The sequence below is a fragment of the Dama dama genome, chromosome 22, assembly GCF_033118175.1.
Source record: "Dama dama isolate Ldn47 chromosome 22, ASM3311817v1, whole genome shotgun sequence".
Classification (NCBI taxonomy): domain Eukaryota; kingdom Metazoa; phylum Chordata; class Mammalia; order Artiodactyla; family Cervidae; genus Dama; species Dama dama.
In genome coordinates, this window is record NC_083702.1 from 45465599 (window position 1) to 45487012 (window position 21414).

A 21414-nucleotide genomic window follows, 5' to 3' on the forward strand; every position below is an offset into this window, starting at 1 on the left:
AGAGGTTCGCATTACACAGGTGTATAAATTTATCAAAACTCAGCAAGAGTCCACTTCAGTTGTGTGGATTTCATTGGATGTTAATTTTACATCAAAAGAAAAAAATGCAAACAGAATTCTCACTAATGACATGCATACTGAAGCATTTAGGAAGAAGTGGATGGACAGTTGTCTGCAGTTTGCTTTGAAAGGCCTCAGAAATAAGACCGGAAGCATGGAGGGTTGGATCGATACCTGAGAAAACTGGTTTAGTAAAATGTTGGTAGAATTTTGCTGGTGGGTGTAAGACGGTCACTTTAAAATTTGTTTAACTTGTTGTTGTTCAATTGCTAGGTCGTGACCAACTCTTTACAACCCCATGGACTGCAGCACACCAGGCTCCCCTATCCTTCTCTATCTCCCAGAGTTTGCTGAAACTCACGTTCATTGAGTCGGTCATGCCATCCAACCATCTCATCCTCTGTCGTCCCCTTCTCCTCCTGCCTTCAATCTTTCCCAGCAACAGGGTCTTTTCAAATGAGTCAGTTCTTCACATCAGGTGGCCAAAGTACTGGAGTTTCAGCTTCAGCATCAGTCCTTCCAATGAATATTCAGGGTTGGTTTCCTTTACGATTGACTGGCTTGATCTCCGTGCAGTCCAAGGGCCTCTCAAGAGGCTGTCGAACACCACAGTTCAAACTCTCATTTCCATACACGACTACTGGAAAAACCATAGCTTTGACTAGATGGACCTTTGTTGGCAAAGTAATGTCTCTGCTTCTTAATATGCTGTCTAGGTTGGTCATAGCTTTTTTTCCAAGGAGCAAGCATCTTTTAATTTCATGGCTATAGTCACCTTCTGCAGTGATTTTGGATCCCCTAAAAATAAAGTCTCTCACTTTTCCCATTGTTTCCCCATCTATTTGCCATGAAGTGATGGGACCGGATGCCATGATCTTGGTTTTCTTAATGTTGAATTTTAAGCCAACGTTTTCACCCTCCTCTTTCACTTTCATCAAGAGGCTCTTTAGTTCTTCACTTTCTGCCATAAGGGTGATGTCATCTGCATATCTGAGGTCATTGATATTTCTCCCAGCAATCTTGATTCCAGCTTGTGAGTCATCCAGCCCGGCATTTCTCATGATGTACTCTGCATATAAGTTAAATAAGCAGGGTGTCAATAAATAGCCTTGACATACTCTTTTTTGCATTTTGAACTTAGTTTCATGAGAACTTTCAGAATGAAATGTTGGGAAGAAATGTCTCCTGCCTCCACCTCCCCCACCCCTTACATTATCCCCATGCAACTAGTGTGGTGTTTCCAATGCAGGAAATCAGATTATGGTCCAATCGTGCTCAAAACCCTTCCTCAGCTTCTGTTTATTTCTTAGGCTGCATTTTTCATTACTTGCTCCATCAATTTTTCCACCATGAAAACACCAAAATATTTTTAGTTTCCTGTATCTTTACATGTTCCTTACTACTCCTGTGGCAGAAATGTCTAGTTTTCATCCAGTTTACATTTCCCATTTTTCCTAAGTAAAAGACTTTCCAGTCTTTCTCTGGGGATATGACCATACAGAAATACACACTACATTTCTCAGCCTCCCTTACAGAGAAGTGTGACCATGTGATGTTTAAGGAGAGGAAGTATTGATCACAACTTCCGGGAAGTGTCCCTAAAGGTAGGGAACACAAGCATCTTCACCTTTTTTGACTTCCTGCTGGTTGGAATGATGATATGATGACTGGACTCAAGCAGCCATCTTGGATCAGGAGGTGGAGACCATGTGTGTGAAATGACAGAGCTACTAAAGTAGACTGAGGCTGGGTTCCTGACATGTTCTGTGCCCTACCAACCCTGGACCACTACCTCTGGACTTCTATATGAAAGAGAAATGAATATTCTCTTGTTAAAGCCATGTTTTTTTGGATTTCCTGCCACCTACAACCAAAACTTAGTCCTTATACACCAACTTCCAAGTCCTTGAATATTTCAGTCCTTGTGCTTGGAATATTCTTTCCTCACTTTGCTCCAACCCCTGTTGATCCTTCAAATTCCTATCTAGACATCACCTTCTCTGCTGCATGCTCCTTGATAGAATTAATAATTTCCTCCTTTATGATTCCTTTGCATCTTACTTCACAGGGAGCAATTATTGAGCACTTACTGTGTGCTAGGCACTACCCTGAATCCTACACATGCACTCTTCTTTTAATCCTTACTATGACATTTGAGACAGGTAATTATTTTCAAAGTTCCCATTTTACAGATACAAAAACAAAAGCCCTGAAAAGTGATGAAACAGTCCCCCGATCACAAACACAATACCCGATGGAGCCAAACCTCGAATCCAGGTGTCTGATTCCAAAGTCTTTACTCCTATGCGGACCTGCCTCTGTTTCTGCCCCATCACACAGTGCTGTCATCATCTGTTTACACATGCCTTCCTCCCATTCCCTCTAAAGCTCAAGGGCGATTGATGCTCACCCTGGTCTCCTTGGGTGCAGCACAGAACCAGGCACTCAGTGAGCACGAGTGTTTGTGCAACTGGAATGTCAGTTCTAAGTCCCCCATTCCAAACCTCCTGTTTTGGTGCAGGAGGACCTTGGCAGGGAGGGGTCTTACAGCTCCCACCCCCTAGCACTCCTTTCCTTTGAAACTCTTTCCCCTGAACCCCTTGGGCTTTTGCATACACAGTTTATTACTTCTGCTCAGGAGACCCTGCAGGAGTTCCCTTATACGTTAAGATCCAGTCCAGCTGTCACCTCTGCCAACAGGTCTTCTCCATGTGGACCTGGGGGGCTACCTTCTCACTTGCCTGCAGCTCTTTGTTCAAATCTCTGTTGTATTTCTAATCCCACTGGGATGTTTCCTCCACCCAACTTTAAGGTCCTTGAGAGCAAGGACCATGGCCTATTTAAATAACGTGGAAAGCCAATCTTGGTGGGTGCCACGGAAGTAAAGATGGAAAAAGATTCTGTTCGCCTGCCAGCTGGCAGGCTAAGCGAACAAAAGAACGCAGTGAGCGGGGCGGAGCCAGGGATGCAGGCTTTTCTCCTCGCCGCCACTAGATGGCAGCAGGGTCTCCTGATTGTTAGCCTCCCAGCACACTGTCTTTGCCTTCACCGCCAGGAACCTGGATGGACTCAGTTCAATAAAACAAGAGTTTATCGACCTGGCCCTTTTTGCTAGGGGGTTTGCAGAAAGGTGAGAGGGAGCAGAGGAAGAATCCCCGATTAGACCAGTTCCTATCTGTGAAGCACAACTTCTGAAACCAGACTGCCCAGTTTTGAATTTCGTGCTTGGCCCATTTCCTAGCCCTGTGACCTTGGGCAACTTAACCTCCCTGTGCCTCAGTCTCCCCTTGTGAAGAGTGGGGCTTATAAAAGGGTCTATCCTGAAATGCTGGAAAGCAACTCTGCTTCCATTTCTTTTTCTTAAGCGTCTACTGGAAAGGGCTACTGGGAGGGGTCTTAAGGGCGGCGTGTCTGTGGCTTTTACATCCCTACCTGTGAAGAAGCTCACAAGGTAGAAATGGGGGGCTGCGCTCCAAAGCAGAGAGAGCCGAGAAGGCTGTATCCACGTTGGAGCCCAAGGTGGGGAGGAAGAGGGCATACCTGCTGGGAAAGGGGTGGCATGGGGAGGGGGGATTCTTGGAGGGGGAGCCACTTCTGTGAGACCCACCAGGACGGAGGAAGGGCTAGCTGATGAGGGAGGAGCAGCACGGGGGTGGTGCGGGACTCCTGCAGATGACAGATAGGAGGAGGGGCTGCGGGGTGACTCTAAGCCTCAGAGGCTGGGGGTGTAGGGTGAAGGCGGGGGGAAGGCAGGTGTCCCTGGGCTACACCTGTCCACTGGGATATTGGGCTCTGGTGTCCCTGCCAGCCCTCCTCCAATAAGCCCCTCTGGGCCTCCAGGGAGAGGAGGGAGGAGCCTTGCCATATAAACTATATTTTTAGTTCCCTGTGCCTCTCCCCAGCTGCTATAAGACACCTCTCCCCGCCCCCAGCCCGCTTGGCTGAAGGCTCCAGAAGGACAGCTGGGCAGAAGGGGAGACGTGGTCAGTGCAAGGGCTGCTGGGGGTTGGGAGGAGGGCGGGCCCCTGGAGGTCTGGGGGTGGGGGGTTCCTCAGCTTTGGGGGGGCCCTCAACCTCATGCATGACCTCAGCAGATCCTCCAGGCCCCAGCCCTGCTCTGAGTCTCGTCTGGCGCTGGTCCGGGAGGCAGACTCTGCCAGGAAGGAGCAAGCTGAGCTGGGAGTGGGTGGGAAGCGCTGCCTGGGCTGGCCTCCAAAGGGACGGCTTCCGGGAGGAGGAGGTGGAGGAGGAAGGGGGGGTGGCCAAGGTTGAGGGGACCTACAATTCTGAAGATCCAAAATGTTCTTTCTTGCCATCTTTGGTTCCCCACGGTGGAGTCTTAAAGGTGTAACACCTCTTCCCTCCCCCAGATTCACTGGGGCGGGATGTGAGTTTTTAGCTGCACAAGGGCTCATGAATTCCCAGGTCACCTTTGAAAGAGAGAGCTTGGTGCACAGTCACCTGGGCCTCAAACTTGTGCAGGGGGAGCTGGAAGCCCCTTGCTAGAGAGTTCTGAGTATGTAAGTGAGGAGAGGTGGGAGTCACGGGGAGCAAGGAGGAGAACGGCCTTTTTTGACTAGACAGGCTCCTGGCTTACCTTGCCAGTGGAGGGCATTCAGTTAAAAAGCCTTGGGAATGTGCAGTCTGGACAAGAAAAATCTTAAGTGAGCCTGAAACTTCTCTCAGCTGGTTCTCTACATTCCCAAAGAGCATCAGAGAGCCAGGACAAGGGAGTGAGCTTGACATAAGGCATACTTTGGTTTTTAGAAAGTGAGTTCACTGCTCCTAGAAGTATTCAAGCAGATTATGATCTGTAGGGAAAATTCCTGCATTTAGTGCAGGGATCCCCCAACCTCTGGGATCTAATGCCCAATGATCTGAGGTGGAGCTGATGTAATAACAATAGAAATAAATTGCACAATGAATGTAATGCGCTTGAATTATCCCCAAAGCATCCCCCCATCCCTGGTCCATGGAAAAATTGTCTTCCACAAAACCAGTCCCTGGTGTCAAGAAGGTTGGGGACTGCTGATTTAGTGGGAACTTTGATACCATCTAGGCCTCTGTAAGTTTCAAGATCCTATGTCCCTATGATTCTAGATTTCTCTTTAGCTTTCTGACTCTGGAATGTAGAACCCAAATTTCCAGAGTGGTGAAAGTTGAAGACTCTGGCCCTCTAGAACTGTAACTCTAGGATCTCAAGTGCCCAGAATTTGAAGATTTGAGGATGATTCTACAAATTTCAGATTTTCACATTCAAAGGATTCCATGATATGAAAGGGAAGAAGAGGAAGAGGCAGGTCTTCCTCGGTGGGATCTAGTTCTGCCCCACTGGGTGTCAGACTAACTCACCTCTGTGTGTGTGTGTGTACATGAGCGTGTAAGGCTGCAGAAAACTTTGCACGCAGAGGCAGCCTGACTTTCCTATTCTGTGCCTTTCCAGTTTCCCTGCCCCGGCTATTAGAAGGCTGTCACAGGGATAATTATAGCCCCCAAACAAAGCTGGCGGCTGCAGGTAGCCATAGCAACTGCTAGGTACCGCCAGTTCTGTTGTAGAGATGTGTAAGTACAAACAGATGTTGGTCCCTCCTATTAACTTAAAAGGTAAAACTTAAAAGGTTCATCAACTTCAAAGCCATGGGTTTCCATGAACTTGCCAGTTAATGAGGGTGCCTGCCAAGGGGGTGACAGCTTCATATTAAACACTTTAGTGCTGGTAACAAGTTGATGAGATTTTAAGTACTCAGGCCGTCCTCGGAGAACTCCGAAGGCTGGAGATGGGACAAGGGCTGTGGATTGGGCTGTTGGTTCCAGCTCTGCCGCTTACCAGCTTCGGGTGGGTGCACAAGGTCTCCAAGCCTTTGTTTCTGAACAGCCACATGGGATAACAATGAGCCCCGCTCTGCCAGCCCCTCAGGGATGGGCTGAGGTTCTCAAGGGGGCAGGGGATTTAAATCGGAACCAGTGATGCTGATTCTTTCAAGGGTGTCCCCAGTGGGCCCCAGGGGTTGATCCAGACTGGGGGCAGCTGGTTGCTGCTTCTGCACTTCCCTCCCATACTGATGGGCTCACCCTCCAGCAAGGAGCCAGACCTAGGAGCTGAGACCTCAGCAAACTCTCTCAGAGTGGCCTTTCTCTTTGATCCTGAGCCTGGCACAGAGTCGGCCCTCAGTAGCAGGATGGGGAATGGACAAATGAACAAATGCTCAGCTGGGTCTGTGTTGCGGTGCGTGGGCTTCCCTTGTGTGGCCCCCAGGCTCTGGCTGCAGCCTGCATGGGCTCAGCAGTCGCAATGTGCAGGCTGTCTAGTGGCAGCGCTTGGGCTTAGTGGGCACATGGGCTTTTAGTTCCTTGACCAGGGATCGAACCCACGTCCCCAACATTGGAAGGCAGATTCTTTACCACCTGACCACCAGGGTAGTCCCTTAGTTACTCATTTTACAACCGAAACTTTCACTGTGAAAGCTGAATGACGGCTGGAGATATACCAGCTCAGTGTCCTGGGTTAACATGGAACCTCATGCGTGGTTTCAGGAGCACATTGTCCAGAAGGGGCCTATGTGCTTCTGGTCTCTTTGGTTGTTAGGAGTCTGCTGACTCAATATCTAAATAGGGATCACTCAGTGATACACAAGAGGTCACACAGGAAGTGTGATGGCCATCCTCGAATTGAAATGGGAGCAGGCTTTACCAGAATCAGAAGGGAGACCAAAGGTTGGTCTGGGGAAGCTCTGAGTTTGGGGGTCTTACTTGGTGCTAGCCATGGAACCCTTTCACCTAGCATTTCCTACCACCTAGCCAATTCTTATCAATCATCCCTGTTCATATTTTAAAGAGGCGATCTGATTGGTATAGTTAATGGACACTGGCTATTTGACAGAGCCACGCCATTGGCTGCCTCTAATTAGGTCCCAACCTAGGTTCAATCAGCTGTGACTAGCCATGGGATTTGGGAGAGGACATGACCTCGGGGGCTGGGGCAGGGCAGTTATCTTTAGAAAGAGCTGTGTATGTAGGGCAGTCACAACTGACAGGTCTAATACAGTCCCAGGGTGGCCAGGACACCTGATGTTTACCCTTGCTGAGTCTCATGGTCCACAAATATAAAATGGGATGATGCTTTCTAACTTGCCGGGGCATTGGGAAGACTAGATTAATCCTGCCCAAGGAGGCACTTTGTAAACTGCAAAGTTCTGTGTAGACCCTGATCATAGCGCTATGTAAACTGAACTGTAATGTTATTCCTCTTACTTATCTCTCTCCCCTAGGAGACTGAACACCAGGAAGTGTTTTATCTGGTTTGTGTCCTCAGCATGTAGCAGTTTCTGACACACAGTAGGTACCTTATAACTGTTTGTTGGATGGATGGTGGAATGATGGATAGATGGATGGATGGATGATGGACAGATGGATGGACGGTGGGTGAGTGGATAGAGGGGTTGATGGGTGGATGAATGGATGATGGATGGATGGGAAGATGGATGAATGAAAAATAAAGGTTGATCATTCTCTTGCCTTCCTGGGAAGGCCATCCACCTTTTTAATTCAGTGAACATTTATTCAGTTCAACTTGGTATACAGCACTGTGCAAGACCCAAGAAACACAAAGATGAAGGAAACAAAGCTCCTGCACATGATAACCAAAGTAAAGTGTTTGGGAGCATGGATCCAGGGGCCTGACTTCCTGGCTCAAAACCCAACTCTTCCATCAACTATCTGTGTGACCGTGGCACATCTCCTTAACTTCCCCTCCACGAGAGGGGGGTAATGTACATATTTATCATATAGGGCTGTTGGGAGACTAAATGAGTTACCACATATAAAGTGATTAGAATAGAGCCTGGCACCTGGCAAAGTCTCTGAATATTGGGTGCTAGGGTACTAATGGAGGAGCCAGCATGGATACAAAGAAATATGATGCAATGAGGTAAGCAGTGTGACAGGAACACATATGAATAAATGGAAAGGGCAGGCAGTTAATTGTGCCTTGAGCGGGTATAGGAAGAAAAATTTTTCAGAGGGAAATATCTGAGCAATATTTGAGCTTTCTGGATGGAGCGGGAAAATGCAGGCTCCAAGAGGCTATGGATGTGCCTGGGTTCACCCAGTTATAAGCAGGAAACCATCAAGGTTCCTTCCCACCACTCTGAAGAGTGAGGGGCATTCTGGCAAAGTGGGCTTCTAGAAGGTGGGCAAAGAGACCGCTAAGGCCAGGAGAGTCCCAGGGCCAAGCCAGGGTGCTGCTGCCCTGGCTTACAAACATGATGGGTCTCCTCTTGGGACGGCTGACAGCAGGGGGAGTTGGGTTTCAGGCCACTGGCATCGGCCTTAGCCGTGCCCTTTCTGTTGGCCTCTGAGAGCCCAGACAGTGGCCCAACCTCCTCCCCACTCTTTCCGCAAACACAACCCCACCACCACCACACCCGTGACCTGAGTTGGCCTACCTCCCCACAATGGCACCTGCCTCAAAATAGCTTCCATGTGAGGGCTAGAGAAAGGAAAAGATTAGACCCCTACATGAGACAGGGGGGTGGTGGCGGGTGGAGAGAGAGAGTGAACGAGCTGTCAAGTGATCCCTGTCAAACATTTGGGAAGGTATAAAATCCCTTTGGGGCCAGGCAGCCTCAAACCCCAGCTGTCGGAGACAGGACACCCAGTCAGTCCGCCCTTGTTTTTCTCTTCTTCAGACTGCGCCATGGGGCTCAGCGACGGGGAATGGCAGTTGGTGCTGAATGCCTGGGGGAAGGTGGAGGCTGATGTCGCAGGCCATGGGCAGGAGGTCCTCATCAGGTAAAAGGAAGAGATCCCACTGCCCCCGTCACCTCCTTCCTCAAGGTCAAGAATGTTTGCCTGCAAGGTGGAACATTTGCCCCGGGGTTGACCAGTTGGCTGCTGTGTTAATTAACTTTGTTAAACCTCCTGTTTGGTTCTCCTTTGCTTTTATGTGTCAGAGGTTGGACTCAGGAAAGCAAATCCATTTCACACCTGTGCTAGCAGCTGGGAGGAGCTTTGATGATCAAATCCTTGATGCTTAGCGCCCACCAGGAGGAATCCTAAAATTATAGCAAGAATTAACAAGAAAGGTCTGAGAGGTCTTTCTCACCTCACTTAATGGATGAGGACACAAAGGACCTAAGAAGGGAAGGATGACCCCAGAGTCACAAGTTCATTAAAGTCTGTAAAATGTCAAGGATTACGACACGGCCTTCAAGATGAGATATGTAGTTCTACACCTGGCTCTGCCACCGAGCTGTTGTGTGACCTTTAGGAAAGCACACAACTTCTCTGAGCCTCAGTTTCTTCTCCTATAAAATGGGGGGGGGGGGAATCCTAATGTCTACATTATACAGTAGAAGTAAGAATTAAATAAGATGCTGCATCTAAGGGGCCCAGCATAACTCCTGGCATAGAGTGAGTTCCAAAAGGTGTCAGTAACTCTTAGAGATGAAGCTTAGGATTGGGCCCTTTAAAGTATAATAATAATAATAGTAATTATTATTCTTATTTTAGCTGTGTTGGGTCTTTGTTGCTTTCTCTAGTTGTGGTGAGCAGGGGCTACTCTTCATTGCCATGCATGGGCTTCTCATTGCAATGGTTTCTTCTGTTGGGGAACACAGGCTCTGGGTGCAGGAATGCCGGTGCCGTAGTTGGGGCTTTAGGTCTAGAGCACGGGCTCACTACTTGTGGTGCATGGGCTTCGTTGCTCCGTGGTACATGGGATCTTTCCAGACCAGGGATCCAACCCATGTCTCCTGCATTGGCCGGCAGATTCTTATCCATTGCGCCACCACAGAAGTCCCTATTCTTGACTTTTGATGTTGGGTATGTCTTTTGAAAGCTCAGAATAATCTCCAAGCACATCTTGCCTTTTTTAGCAAGGGACTCCTGAATAAACAAACAACCCCCTGCCCCCCGCCACAAAATTCTGAGTTTTGTAAGCAGAGGATGGCTTGTGGTTCAGAAATAGAACCTCATGTTCCATTGCCTTCCTCCCCAAGTGGTGATAGACTCCCCTCTCCTCCTGGCCCTTTCTCATGCTCTGGGCAGCATGAGTCAAAGCGTACATCGACATTTCTGCACCTGGGAGGAGGTGGGCCCCGGTTGCCATGAGTGAATAGATTGTCGTTCACACTTTATAGATGAATTTCTCCTTCTTTACGAGTCAGAGCAGGTTTTCCTCTCCCATTTAGACACCCTTTCAGCCTCCCTCAGGCTTCACCCATTTCCAGCTCCCATGTCTGGGAGAATGACCCAGACATAAGCTATAAGCTCTATTATCTGGAGTTTCAGTCCTTAGTGGCCCATGCCAAAAACACATGAGAAAGGATGGTCAAGTCCCCTGTTGAATCTAACTGGCATCTTGGGGTTTTCCTTTGTGTCTTTTTCCTCTTACATCTCTGTCAGTTGGCTCCTGGCACTGCAACAGGCCCCATTTGATTGGACAGAAGACTCTCCAAAGTAGACATCAACTCCTCAGCTCTCCCTTGGCTGTGTGACCTTGGACAAGTCACCAATCCTCTCTGGGTCCCATTCCCTATTTGTTGAGTGGAGGGATTGCCTTTCATGGTCTCTGAGATCCCTGCCCACCCTCATGCCTTGGCATTCTTTGAGTCCTTGATCCTGCCTTGCTTTTGGAGAGGAGGCAGGGTTGCTGGGTGGGAGACCAGTTTGCCAAACAGAAGTCTTTCCCAGATGACCTGGGGGCTCTCAGTCCTAAGTCAGTGACTTGGAGGTCTGGAAGGAGACTTGGGGATATTGTATCATGGGAGAAACAGCTCCTCCCTTCCCAGGGTGGATCAGAGAAAACTGCCAGGGGCCAGGAGCCAGGGGCAAGAATGTGATGCTGGAGACTGCTGACCCCTGGCAGGCCCCAGAGAGCCTGATGCCCCATCACGTCTTAAGCTGAAGACATGCAGAAACCATACCGACAGCTTCTGCCCTCTTGGTGTTTGGGGGCCAGGGGCAGGGAGAAGGGGATGCTGACTCCCAGGGTGCCCTGTGAGAAATGACCTTGTGATTCTGTTCCAGATGCCTAACCAGGGCTTTCTTACTCTTCTTGAAAAGGTCATTTCTCCCACTCCTCTGGTTATGACAGAGAGCAAATTCTATTCGGTCGGTTAATAAAATGCTGAGGGCTTCACTGCAAGTACATGATCATCATGCCCTAGAACATAATAGCTAGAAGGTCAGTTGCAAAGTCTGGCTCCAGGAAGCGGGGTTTTTAGGAGGGCGAAGGCAGCTGAAGAGGGCTTTGGGCCCCTGCCTTTCCTTCTTTTCCCCAGATCTTTTCTGCTTTATTTGCTTTTGCACTTGAACAAAGGATTTCGAGGCCACGAAAAATTGGGAAGTCACCGCTGGTGGCCAGTATGTCTCATGTCACCGGGAAGAAACTTGGCTCAAGAGTCCCAGTCAACCAATGGCAGCTACAGACAGAACCCAAGATTCCCAGTCCTAGTGATGACATGATGGTGGTGAGGATGATAATAGTGGAGATGGTGAGGATGATGCAGATGATGACGGAGGAGATGATGGTGACGATGGAGCTGGTGATGATGGTGATGGTGATAATGTCCTAGAGATTTTGATGAGGACAGCATATATGTATTATATTACACACTGATTGCTAGACCCTGTCTTAAGTGCTTCATGTATATTAACTCATTTCAGCCTCATGATAACCTCATGATGTAGACGTTATTATGATCCCCACATTTAACAGAGAGGTTAAGTGACTTGCATGAAGTCCCAAAGCTGGAGTTCAAATCCAGCAGCCTGGATCAGCACACCCACTCTTGAACCCTATGCCACATCGTCCCACAGTCTTTGCACACTAGAGATGCGTTCCCATCCTCATCTGGTTCTTCGGTTCTAGAGCAGAGAAGAATTTATGCAGGCCTGGAAGCATCTTCCGTCTTTCATGTGGGTGTCTGGTTGGGTCTCAGCTCAGAGTGCAGCTGGGAACTGGCCTCCTTTCCCACTGACCTGTAATAAACTAGGCAGGTTGACAATAGGATTGAAGATGAAAGCGCAAGGCAAGTGCGTGCTTCTGAAACACTGGAGGAAAAGCCCCACCCACCCACCATTCCTACAGGGTGAGGGCCTTCCATCTGCTCATTTTCTGAGCTGCCACTGTCACAAGTACCCAGGTAGGGCCTTCTGTGGCTTCCCAGGGACTCCCAGTTGCCGGCCTTGGGGGCAGTAGAGGGAGGCAGCTGTAGGAAGGAAGATCTGCTGGGCATTCAGGAGCCAGGTTTTTCTGCGCTGTTAAAGTAAATCTGGGACTCCCTCTCTGGCTGACAAGTGCTAAGAGTGTAGGGTGAGGTCCGGGTTGGAGGGGTCAAGCCTTAGAACTTGGAAGCTGAGAAATCAACCTTTTGGTTTACAGATAGTTGATCCAAGACCCAGAGGATCTGAGTGACTTTTTCAATATCACAGAGCACAGCAGAGGCAGAACTGGGGCCAGAACTCAGCTTTCATAATTCTCAGTGTTTAATCTCTTCCCCAGACATCCAGGGGACTCCCAAGATGTCTCAGATCCCTGGCGGCCTTGGGTCCCAGGTCCTCGGTCCTCTTCTTCCCCAGAGAGTCTCCCTCCAGTGTCCCGACCTTCACCTGTGGGTTCTGGGTCTTGCATCTGTCAGGCAGGAGTTCAAGGATCATTGTCGCCAGATAATAATAGTCAGGAGCTCAGGGACCCTGGGGTGAAAGGTGCTGGAGATGAGCTGTCAGTGAGGTAGAAGGCTTGGCCGGGCCCCAGGTGAGGCAGTGACATTGAGCGTGGCTTTGGGCAGCTGGGTGCTCTGGGAAAGCAGGAGGGATGCGCCCCTGGGGGAAGGGGGCGCTCCCTGTCTGTGGCTATGCCCTGTTTATGTGTGTGTGTGTGTGCGCGTGAGCACGCGTGCGATTATGGGTATGTGCCGTGAGATACTTGTGCACACTGGAGTGTGTCCACAGTTAGGTTTAAGGGTGTTCCAGAGCCAGGAAACCACCAAAGAGGAAGCTTTCAAGGATCTGAAGCCATCAGACAAGAGGAGGGAAAGCCCAGCAGATAGGGTCACTCCGGCAGAGGTTTCTGGGTGCAACACAAAAGAGAGAGCATGAGTTATGGAACCATCGGTGTGGGTTCGTGTCTGGGCTCTGCTACTGACCAGACACGTGACCCTGGACAAGTCACCTACCTCTGCAGTCCTCCCTTTGCCCGTGAGTGAAATGGGGAAAATCTCTCCATCCTCTCCGTGGCAGGTACGACTCCCTTGAACCCATCCCCACCTTTCTGCAGAATGAAAGACTGAAGTCCAAGGCAACAGGTGACTCCTCTGATCACTGCGGCCAGCTCACTGGGTCCCTGGCAGGAGTGGGGACCTGGTCTTTGGCAGACGGCTCCCACCAGAGAGTCTCACCATCAGTACTGTGAGGGGCCTGGGAAGAACAGGGAGGCAGAGCAAAATAAGCAAGAGCTTTCTGAGCCTGAGAGCTGTTCGGACTAGAAAAGCTGTCACAGGGAATAGTGAGCCTCCTAGAGCCGGAAGTATTTAAGCAGCCAAAGGATGATCCTCGAGCAGGAAGCTGCAGAGATGGTCCCCTGCATGGACTATATTTTGAGTCACTCAGACCTGATTTCACTTTGGCTCGTCTGCACCCCGGCTATGTGATATTGAGCTAGGACCTCATACTCCTTAGCCTCTGTTCCCTTATCTGTAAAATGGGGATAATACATCCCCAAGGGGAAGTGCAAGTGCAGAGCCTAGCACGGGCCTGGCACACAGCACATGCTCCACAAATCCTTTAGCCCCCGTGCTCCTCCCTGCTCCACTGTGACACCATCTAGGCATCTCGGCTCCCAACAACTTAGAGCAAACGGGGGTGAGGCCAGGTACCATGCAGATGTTTTTCCTTCCAGCCTTTCACAGTAACAATGAAGCAGATGATGATGCTAAAAATAGTAATAGGACATTTATAGGACACTTCCTGTGTGGTCCTCAGCGTATACCATCTCTTTCGATTTAATCCTCACACTTCTATAGGGAGGACTCGTTATCCCTCTTCCTTGGATGGGGAGACTGAGGCACAGAGAGGTGAAGTGAATTGCACAAAGTCACACAGCTAGCAACTGGGAGGGTGTGGACTTGAACTTGAGTCTGGCCACCTCTTGACCCCTGGGTCTAACTCAAGCCCTCCTTGCACCCCCCCCCCCCACCCAACCCAGGCTCTTCACAGGGCATCCCGAGACCCTGGAGAAATTTGACAAGTTCAAGCACCTGAAGACAGAGGCTGAGATGAAGGCCTCCGAGGACCTGAAGAAGCATGGTAACACCGTGCTCACGGCCCTGGGGGGCATCCTGAAGAAGAAGGGTCACCACGAGGCGGAGGTGAAGCACCTGGCCGAGTCACACGCCAACAAGCACAAGATCCCGGTCAAGTACCTGGAGGTGAGTGGCGGGGCCTGGGTGGCTGGGAGGATGGAAGGGGCGGCCTCGAAGACATGAGATTCGGGTTCAAGTCCCAGCTCAGTAATAACTTGCTGGGTGACCTATGTTGTTGCTCTTTATCCCCCCAGTTTTCTCACCTGTAAAGTGGGCTGCTCCCCACTTGGCCTTCCTCCTGGGTCATTGAGAGTAAATATATTTTTCCCCCAAATGAGTATCTTGTTACCAAGGGAGAGGTAGCTGTGAAGTACACAGTTTGCATTCTGCCCACGGGTAGGCACCATTATCACACCCGCCCAGCAGATGAGGAAACTGAGGCACAGAGAGGTTAAGTAGCTTGCCCCTGGTCACAGAGGCACCACAGAGCAGAACCAGGATTCAGACTAGGTCTCTATTCCTCCAGAAACCCAGCTCCTAGTCTCCCTGCCCCTGCATGTCGGACATATACAGGACTTATGTGGCAGCAGTTCAGTAGCTGGGGCTTAATTCCGGGTGGGAATTATTAGTTCTAGCATCTTTACGGATGAAGAGACGGCGCCTCAGGTGTCCGAGGCAGAAGCAATTGGCTTGAATCTCCTGTGATGGACTGAGAATTTGGGTGGGCGGGGGAGAGTCTGAGTTTCTAGTCTTGTGTCTAGACCCAGTGGGAGGAGGGATGTGGCAAGAAGGAAAACTAGGGAACTGGGGGATAAAGGGCCCTGTGGCTATCACCCCTGAGAATGGGGGCTGCAGGCAGTTTGGTACAGCCGTGAAGATAAGGTTAGTCATGATAATTTCTGGTTAGGATGGGCTATGAGAAGCAGTTTGCCTGGGTCACTGCATGGAACTTTCACGATTACCCCCATGAGCTTAGAAACTGCATTCAGTGTTGTCTTTTTCTGTCACAAAAGAAGTCCAGAGGTCAGGAGCCCAGAGCTGGTGTGGGAGCCCATGGGTACTGGGGATGCAGGCTTTTTCTGTGTTGCCATCCTTGGATACATATGGTGTTTATCCTCAAAGTTGACTCGTGGTCCAAGATAGCTGCTGGAGCTCCAGCCTTCTGGTCCATATTCCAAACAGAGAGCAGGAGGAAGAGACAAAGGCTCTCTTTTGAGAAACCCCAGGCATCTCACCCAAAAATGTTATTTATATCTCATTGTCCAGAAGTTAGTCATGAGATCACGTCTATCTGTGTGGAAAGCTGGGAAATGTAGTCTATTGCCATTCCAAACACAAACTAGTGTTCTCTTACAAGGAAGAAGGTGAAAATGGCCATTGGGCAGGTAAATAGCATTCTCTTCCCCAGGCAGGTACTCTTCCCATCCCCATTTTACTGATGTGGAAACTGAAGGCTCATAGAGGTTGAGTAGCTTGCCCCCGGTCACACAGCTTATAAGCCAGTCTGATCTATGGTACTCTGCAATTCACGCTCTTAATTCCTCATGGTACAACGTCTCCCATGAACAATTACCATCACCATCATCTTCAACCTCACCATCCAGCTCCCCTAACTGCTCTCCTGTTACTATGAAACTGTTAGTTGCTCAGTCGTGTTTGACTCTTTGTGACCCTCTGGACTGTAGCCTGTCAGTCCAGCCTCCTCTGTCTATGGAATTCTCCAGGCAAGAATACTGGAGTGGGTTGCCATGCCCTCCTCCAGGGGATCTCGAACCCAGGTCTCCTGCACTGTAAGCAGATTCTTTACCCTCTGAGCCACTGGGGAAGCCCCATCTGCTCTCCCACATAACACACAAACAATTCTGTCTGCCCATCTCAGCATCACAGACGTGAGGAACAGTTCCTGCCCCTGGGATTCTGCACAAGTGGTGGTTTCACCTCCCCATCTTCTCTCGGCAAATCCCTGTTCATTCTCCAAGGCCCAGCTCAGAAGCCACCTCGTCAGTTCTGGCCCACGAGGCAGTCAGCTGCTCCACCTGTCAGCTCTCCCTGGCAAAGGCATTTATTCCAGCCCTGCCGTGGCGCCTGCCGGCTGTATTGTAATTTATCTCTTTACCCAGCTGTCTCCTGCCTGGGACAGGAGCTCCTCAAGGTCAGACCCTGGCTTCTTCCACATCTGAACCCCAGTGACAGGCGGGGGGCTCACAACCCAGCTTGAATGATGGAGCCCGTCTCTGGGGATGAGCAGACAGGCTTAGAGAGAAAGTCTAGGAATAGGACTACCAGCTAGCAGACTAGAACCTGGTCTACTTAAAACAAGTTTGAAAAGAAAGTAGAAGTGAAGTCCCTCAGTCGTGTCCAATTTTTTGAGACCCCATGGACTGTACCCATCAGGCTTCTCCATCCATGGAATTTTCCAGGCAAGAGTACTGGAGTGGGTTGCCATTTCCTTCTCCAGAGGATCTTCCTGACCCATGGATCAAACCCAGGTCTCCCACATTGCAGGCAGAAGCTTTACCGTCTGAGCTACTGCAAAAAATTAAGACAGCGCCCCGTGTCTGCTGTTCCCCTCACTGTGGAATCTTTGTCTGTGTTCTTCATGAGATACTGCTCTTTCTCACCCATGAGCAAGGGGACCCCAGAGGGTGCTGGGTGCTAAAGTCCTTTCTCAGTCTTCTAGCTGCCCCAGCCCACAATTTTCTAAGTATTAGTGACTCAGAAGTTGACTCAGGAAAGGCTGAATTGAGGGACCCAATGGGGTCAGGATCCCTGTCTTACACGTGAGGTCATCCGTGGAGGTCAGGGTGGAACTGGGCCTGGAACCTGGGTCTCCAAGTTCTCGCTAGGTCAGCTCATCTCCTTACTTGGCTTTGTTACGTTTATGACATTAAAAGGGAATTAAACACATGTCCCATTCGATGCCAGGCAGTAGGTGTTTGTGGCACTGTCCCGGCTTCTGAGCCAAGCAGGGTTTACTAGGTGTTGACATTTGTGCTTCTGAGGCTGCCCTGCACGTGCTCCCCTCACCCCCACGCATCAGCTTTTGGCCACTTGTACCCCGGATGCCAGAGAATATGAACAAACCCACCAGTGCTGGCCTCTGTCTCCCTGGCTCTGGCTGTTGTTTGTCCACAGTCCCCTGGGTGCAGATTCCAGCTCTCCCATCCACTTGCAACATGACCTCAGTCTGGGCCTCTGTAAAATGACACCCGTTGTCCACAGGCCACGGCTGAAACTGGCATCAAATCTTTCTGAACCGTTGAAAAAGCAAGTAGCTTCTTACTGTATAAGGTTTCTCAGTCCCTTAAAGCAGCCCTGTGCTGTGGAGATGTTTGTGCCCATCTTTCTGGGCATGACAATGTGGATGGTAGAGCCAATGGTGATGGTGAGGCTGCTGTAACATATTATCCGTCTTGGGCCCGAGCACAGGACTGGTCCCTTTCCTCTTCCTTTTTCTCCTTCCCTTCCACCAATGCTTCTGAGTACCAGCTCTGTGCTTGGCACAGAAAATAAGATCTCCTTCTGACCACCTTCCCCCCACCATCCCTCCAAAAGGCTACTGAAAGAGATCACCATCCTAAGCCATTAAATGCAAAAATTAAATTCACACACATGGAAGTAGTTTCTAGACTTTCTGATTGCAAAATCCTGGATTAAAACCATGTAACAGGTTGGGTCCTCATCCTGAGCTGAACCTCCAATACCTTGGCTATCTGATATGGAGAGCCAATTCACGGGAAAAGATCCTGATGCTGGGAAAGATTGAGGGCAGGAGAAGGGGGCAGCAGAGGATGAGATGGTTGGATGGCATCACTGACTCAATGGACATGAGTTTGAGCACATGCAGGGAGATAGTGAAGGACAGGGAAGCCTTGCGTGCTGCTGTCCATGGTGTTTCAGAGTCTGACAGCACTGAGCATCCTGAACATAGCAGAGGTGGGTAGTGTGTGTGCATGCTAAGTTGCTTCAGTCATGTCCAATTCTGTGACCCTAGGGACTGTAGCCCATCTCTGTCCTCGGGATTCTCCAAGCAAGAATCCTGGAGTGGGTTGCCATGCTCTCCTCCAGGGGATTTTCCCAACCCAGTGATTGAACCCATGTCTCCTGCGTCTCCAGCATTGCAGGTGGATTCTTTACTCTGAGCCACCTGGGAAGCCCCTGGTTGGGGTCGAGGGTAGCCAACCCATCAAGCCATGGACTGTGACCACAAGCCCAAGGCCTGATCTTTCCTCCTCTGTATTAAGATGGGCCTTTATTATCCCATCTGTACTTGTCTCATGGGTTGTGGGGATTAAAGGAGTTAATCCATGGAGGCCACTCAGAAGTGTGCCTGATATATATTAAGTGCGCCTGATATATAGTAAGTGCTCAGTAAATGGCCCTGCAATAAAGCAAAGCTGGGGCTGGGGTTGATTCCTATCTGGCCCCTGGCTTGTCCTGCCGGTGACCAGCACCCCTCTGCTCCTGTCCCTGCAGTTCATCTCAGACGCCATCATCCATGTTCTACATGCCAAGCATCCTTCAGACTTCGGTGCTGACGCCCAGGGCGCCATGAGCAAGGCCCTGGAACTGTTCCGGAACGACATGGCCGCCCAGTACAAGGTGCTGGGCTTCCAAGGCTAAGCCCCACCCCCGTGCCCCTCACCCCACCCACCTGGGCAGCGGGGGCGGGGACTGAATCCCAAGTAGTTATAGGGTTTGCTTCTGAGTGTGTGCTTCGTTTAGGAGAGGTGGGTGGAAGAGGTGGATGGGTTGGGGTGGGGGGAGCCTTGGGAGGGGCCTGGGGGCCAGGCTTTCAGTGGAGGGTCATCAACTTGGGAACCCAGGAGAAGCTTGACTGTGGCTGGCTGAGTTTGGGTAACTCAACTTTCCTTTCACCTTAATGCCAACCCAATTCCTACCAACCTCTAAACTGACCCACACCTTTACACTCACTTTAAATCCCCAATCCAAGCTGTCAACCTAAACTCCAGCCTAATTCTCTGACCCCATCACCTAGCCCCTTGAAGACAGCTGAGTGTCGGCTTGCCCTGAGAAGGAGGTGTGGGCCGGGTAGGACAGCTACACCCAGCCCTAGGGAGGCGTGAAGGCTTGGTGTCTGCAACATAAGTGTTCCTTCTCAGGTTGGGGAGTGACACCCGGTTTAATAAAAGATTTCTCACGTCACAGTCTCTGTCTGGTGTTTTTCATCCCTTGGAGCAGGGGTCCCTAACGTCTGGGATCTAATAACTGATGATCTGAGGTGGAGCTGATGTAATAACAATAGAAATAAAATGCACAATAAAAGCAATGCACTTGAGTCATCCCGAAACCATCCCCCCGTCCCCCACCTCCACCCTTCATGTCCGTCCATGGAAAAGTCGTCTCCCATGAGACGGATCCCTGGGGACCAATGCCCTAGCGCAGTGGGGGCCCAGGGAAGATGCAGACTCAGGGGAAGATGGTCGTCATGGTTACCACAACTTAGGAAATATGCTCAAGGACACTAGTACGTGGCAGAACTCAGTTTAAAGTGCGGCCTGGAAGCTGGCAGGGACTTCAGCTGAGGAGACAGCTAGGCGGCCAGCCGGTGGCAGGGCTGACCTTCTGGCCACAGAGAAAGGGCAGAAGCGTGGAGAACAACTTACCAACACAGGCCAAGAGACACAGTCCATGTCTACAAAGGCTGAGCAAGCGCATGGGTGGAATGTGTATGTTTCGCTGCAGCGAACTGGAATAAAACTTTGGCCTGTGGCCGCAGCAGCCAGGTAGCAGGCTGGAGCAGGCTGCAGAAAGGGGCCTGGATCATCGCAGGTACCCAAACTGAGAGGGGCTTGAAGAGCATTCAAGACTCAGGGTGCCATCTGTGGGAAGCCCTGAGTCCTCCGCCCCATACATCTTCAGGGGCTCCCAGGACAGGCAACCTGGTGCCCCCTGCCCTCGGGCAGTCAGACCCCTGTGATGAGCCCAACCTCCCTGCCCCAAATCTCAGACTATGCCAGGTTTCACAGCCATGGAGCCGACCAGAGCCTATCTTCAGAAATAGACATGTCTTAAATCCTAACGCGCTCATTCATCCTGCCCTGCTGCAGCAGCAGAGGGCAGAGTTAAAGTCCTCTTGCTCTGCCTCAGGCTTTGGGAATTCTTACGCAATCTGATACGTTGAGAGATGAGTGGAGGGGAAAACAGCGGAAGGGGGATCTTGGAGCCTGGAGAAAAATTCCATGCATTTATATAGTAACTCCACTGATGGCCCAAGCGAAGAATACTTCTGTGTAGGATATGTATGCGGGATTTAAAGAGGAATAATTTGGTCCCTGTCCTCAAGCAATTGTCAGGGTGTTCTGATGATAAAATGAGGGCTGAATAAAATTCAGGCTCGCAGAGAAGTACCAGGTATTTGTCACACACCTTCAGTATTCACATAACAAATATTTGTGGAGCTCAGCAGGTAAGAAAAGCTCAGTTTATACCTTTGATGTGCAAAAAAGGCAACTTCCTTTTTTTCCTACAACTCAAATTTTTGTTTGGAATCCTCAGTGTGGCTGGATGGCAAATACTTAACCTCAATCTCTTTAAGAAACCCCCCTTTTCCACTCCCCCCCAACCCAAATGTCCCTGGGATTTTGACTAATTAATTCCAAGAAGCTTACATGTGCCGGGCTGTGGTGTATATGGGCAGGGAGGTGGCGATCTGGTCACTACTGTCATCGATCCCCAGTAGTATCCTCAGGGGTGCTGCACTCCACCTGGTCTTGAGTTATTGTCCCCATCAGGCACTTAAGGAAATTCTGAGGCCGCCCAAGGCTCCCTTTGCCTGGTGCCACTTCTTTCCAGGGACGCCCACGCCCACCCCAAGTGCTCTTCGCCTGGGGTATGAGGCAGAAGTTTCCTCTGTTCAGACCCCACGGGCCTGAGCTTTCTTACCTTCTGCAGGGACTAGCAAGGCTTATGCCTGGCTGTCCGGTACAGTTGTACAGGGTGTACACTGCACAAGAGTGCCTGACCAGGGGACTAATAAAGCTGGACCCAGTCTGTGCTCTCGTTGCTAAACTGTGCACTGGGAAAGGAT

The 21414-nt window shown here is 50.2% G+C and overlaps 1 protein-coding gene across 2 annotated transcripts; it reads left to right on the top strand.

Moving 5' to 3' along the window:
• The first annotated feature begins 3996 nt into the window (after positions 1 to 3996).
• MB (myoglobin) lies at positions 3997 to 19515 on the top strand. Of its 2 annotated transcripts, XM_061124160.1 has the most exons (5): positions 3997 to 4043; positions 7329 to 7395; positions 8748 to 8850; positions 14267 to 14489; positions 18840 to 19515. In XM_061124160.1, the coding sequence occupies exons 3-5, from the start codon at positions 8756 to 8758 to the stop codon at positions 18984 to 18986; spliced, it is 465 nt and encodes a 154-aa protein (XP_060980143.1). In that variant the 5' UTR covers positions 3997 to 4043; positions 7329 to 7395; positions 8748 to 8755; the 3' UTR covers positions 18987 to 19515. The 2 variants fall into 2 exon arrangements, with proteins under 2 accessions (XP_060980143.1, XP_060980142.1); XM_061124159.1 differs by lacking the exons at positions 3997 to 4043; positions 7329 to 7395 and having other exon boundaries at positions 8706 to 8850.
• The last annotated feature ends 1899 nt before the right edge of the window (positions 19516 to 21414 follow it).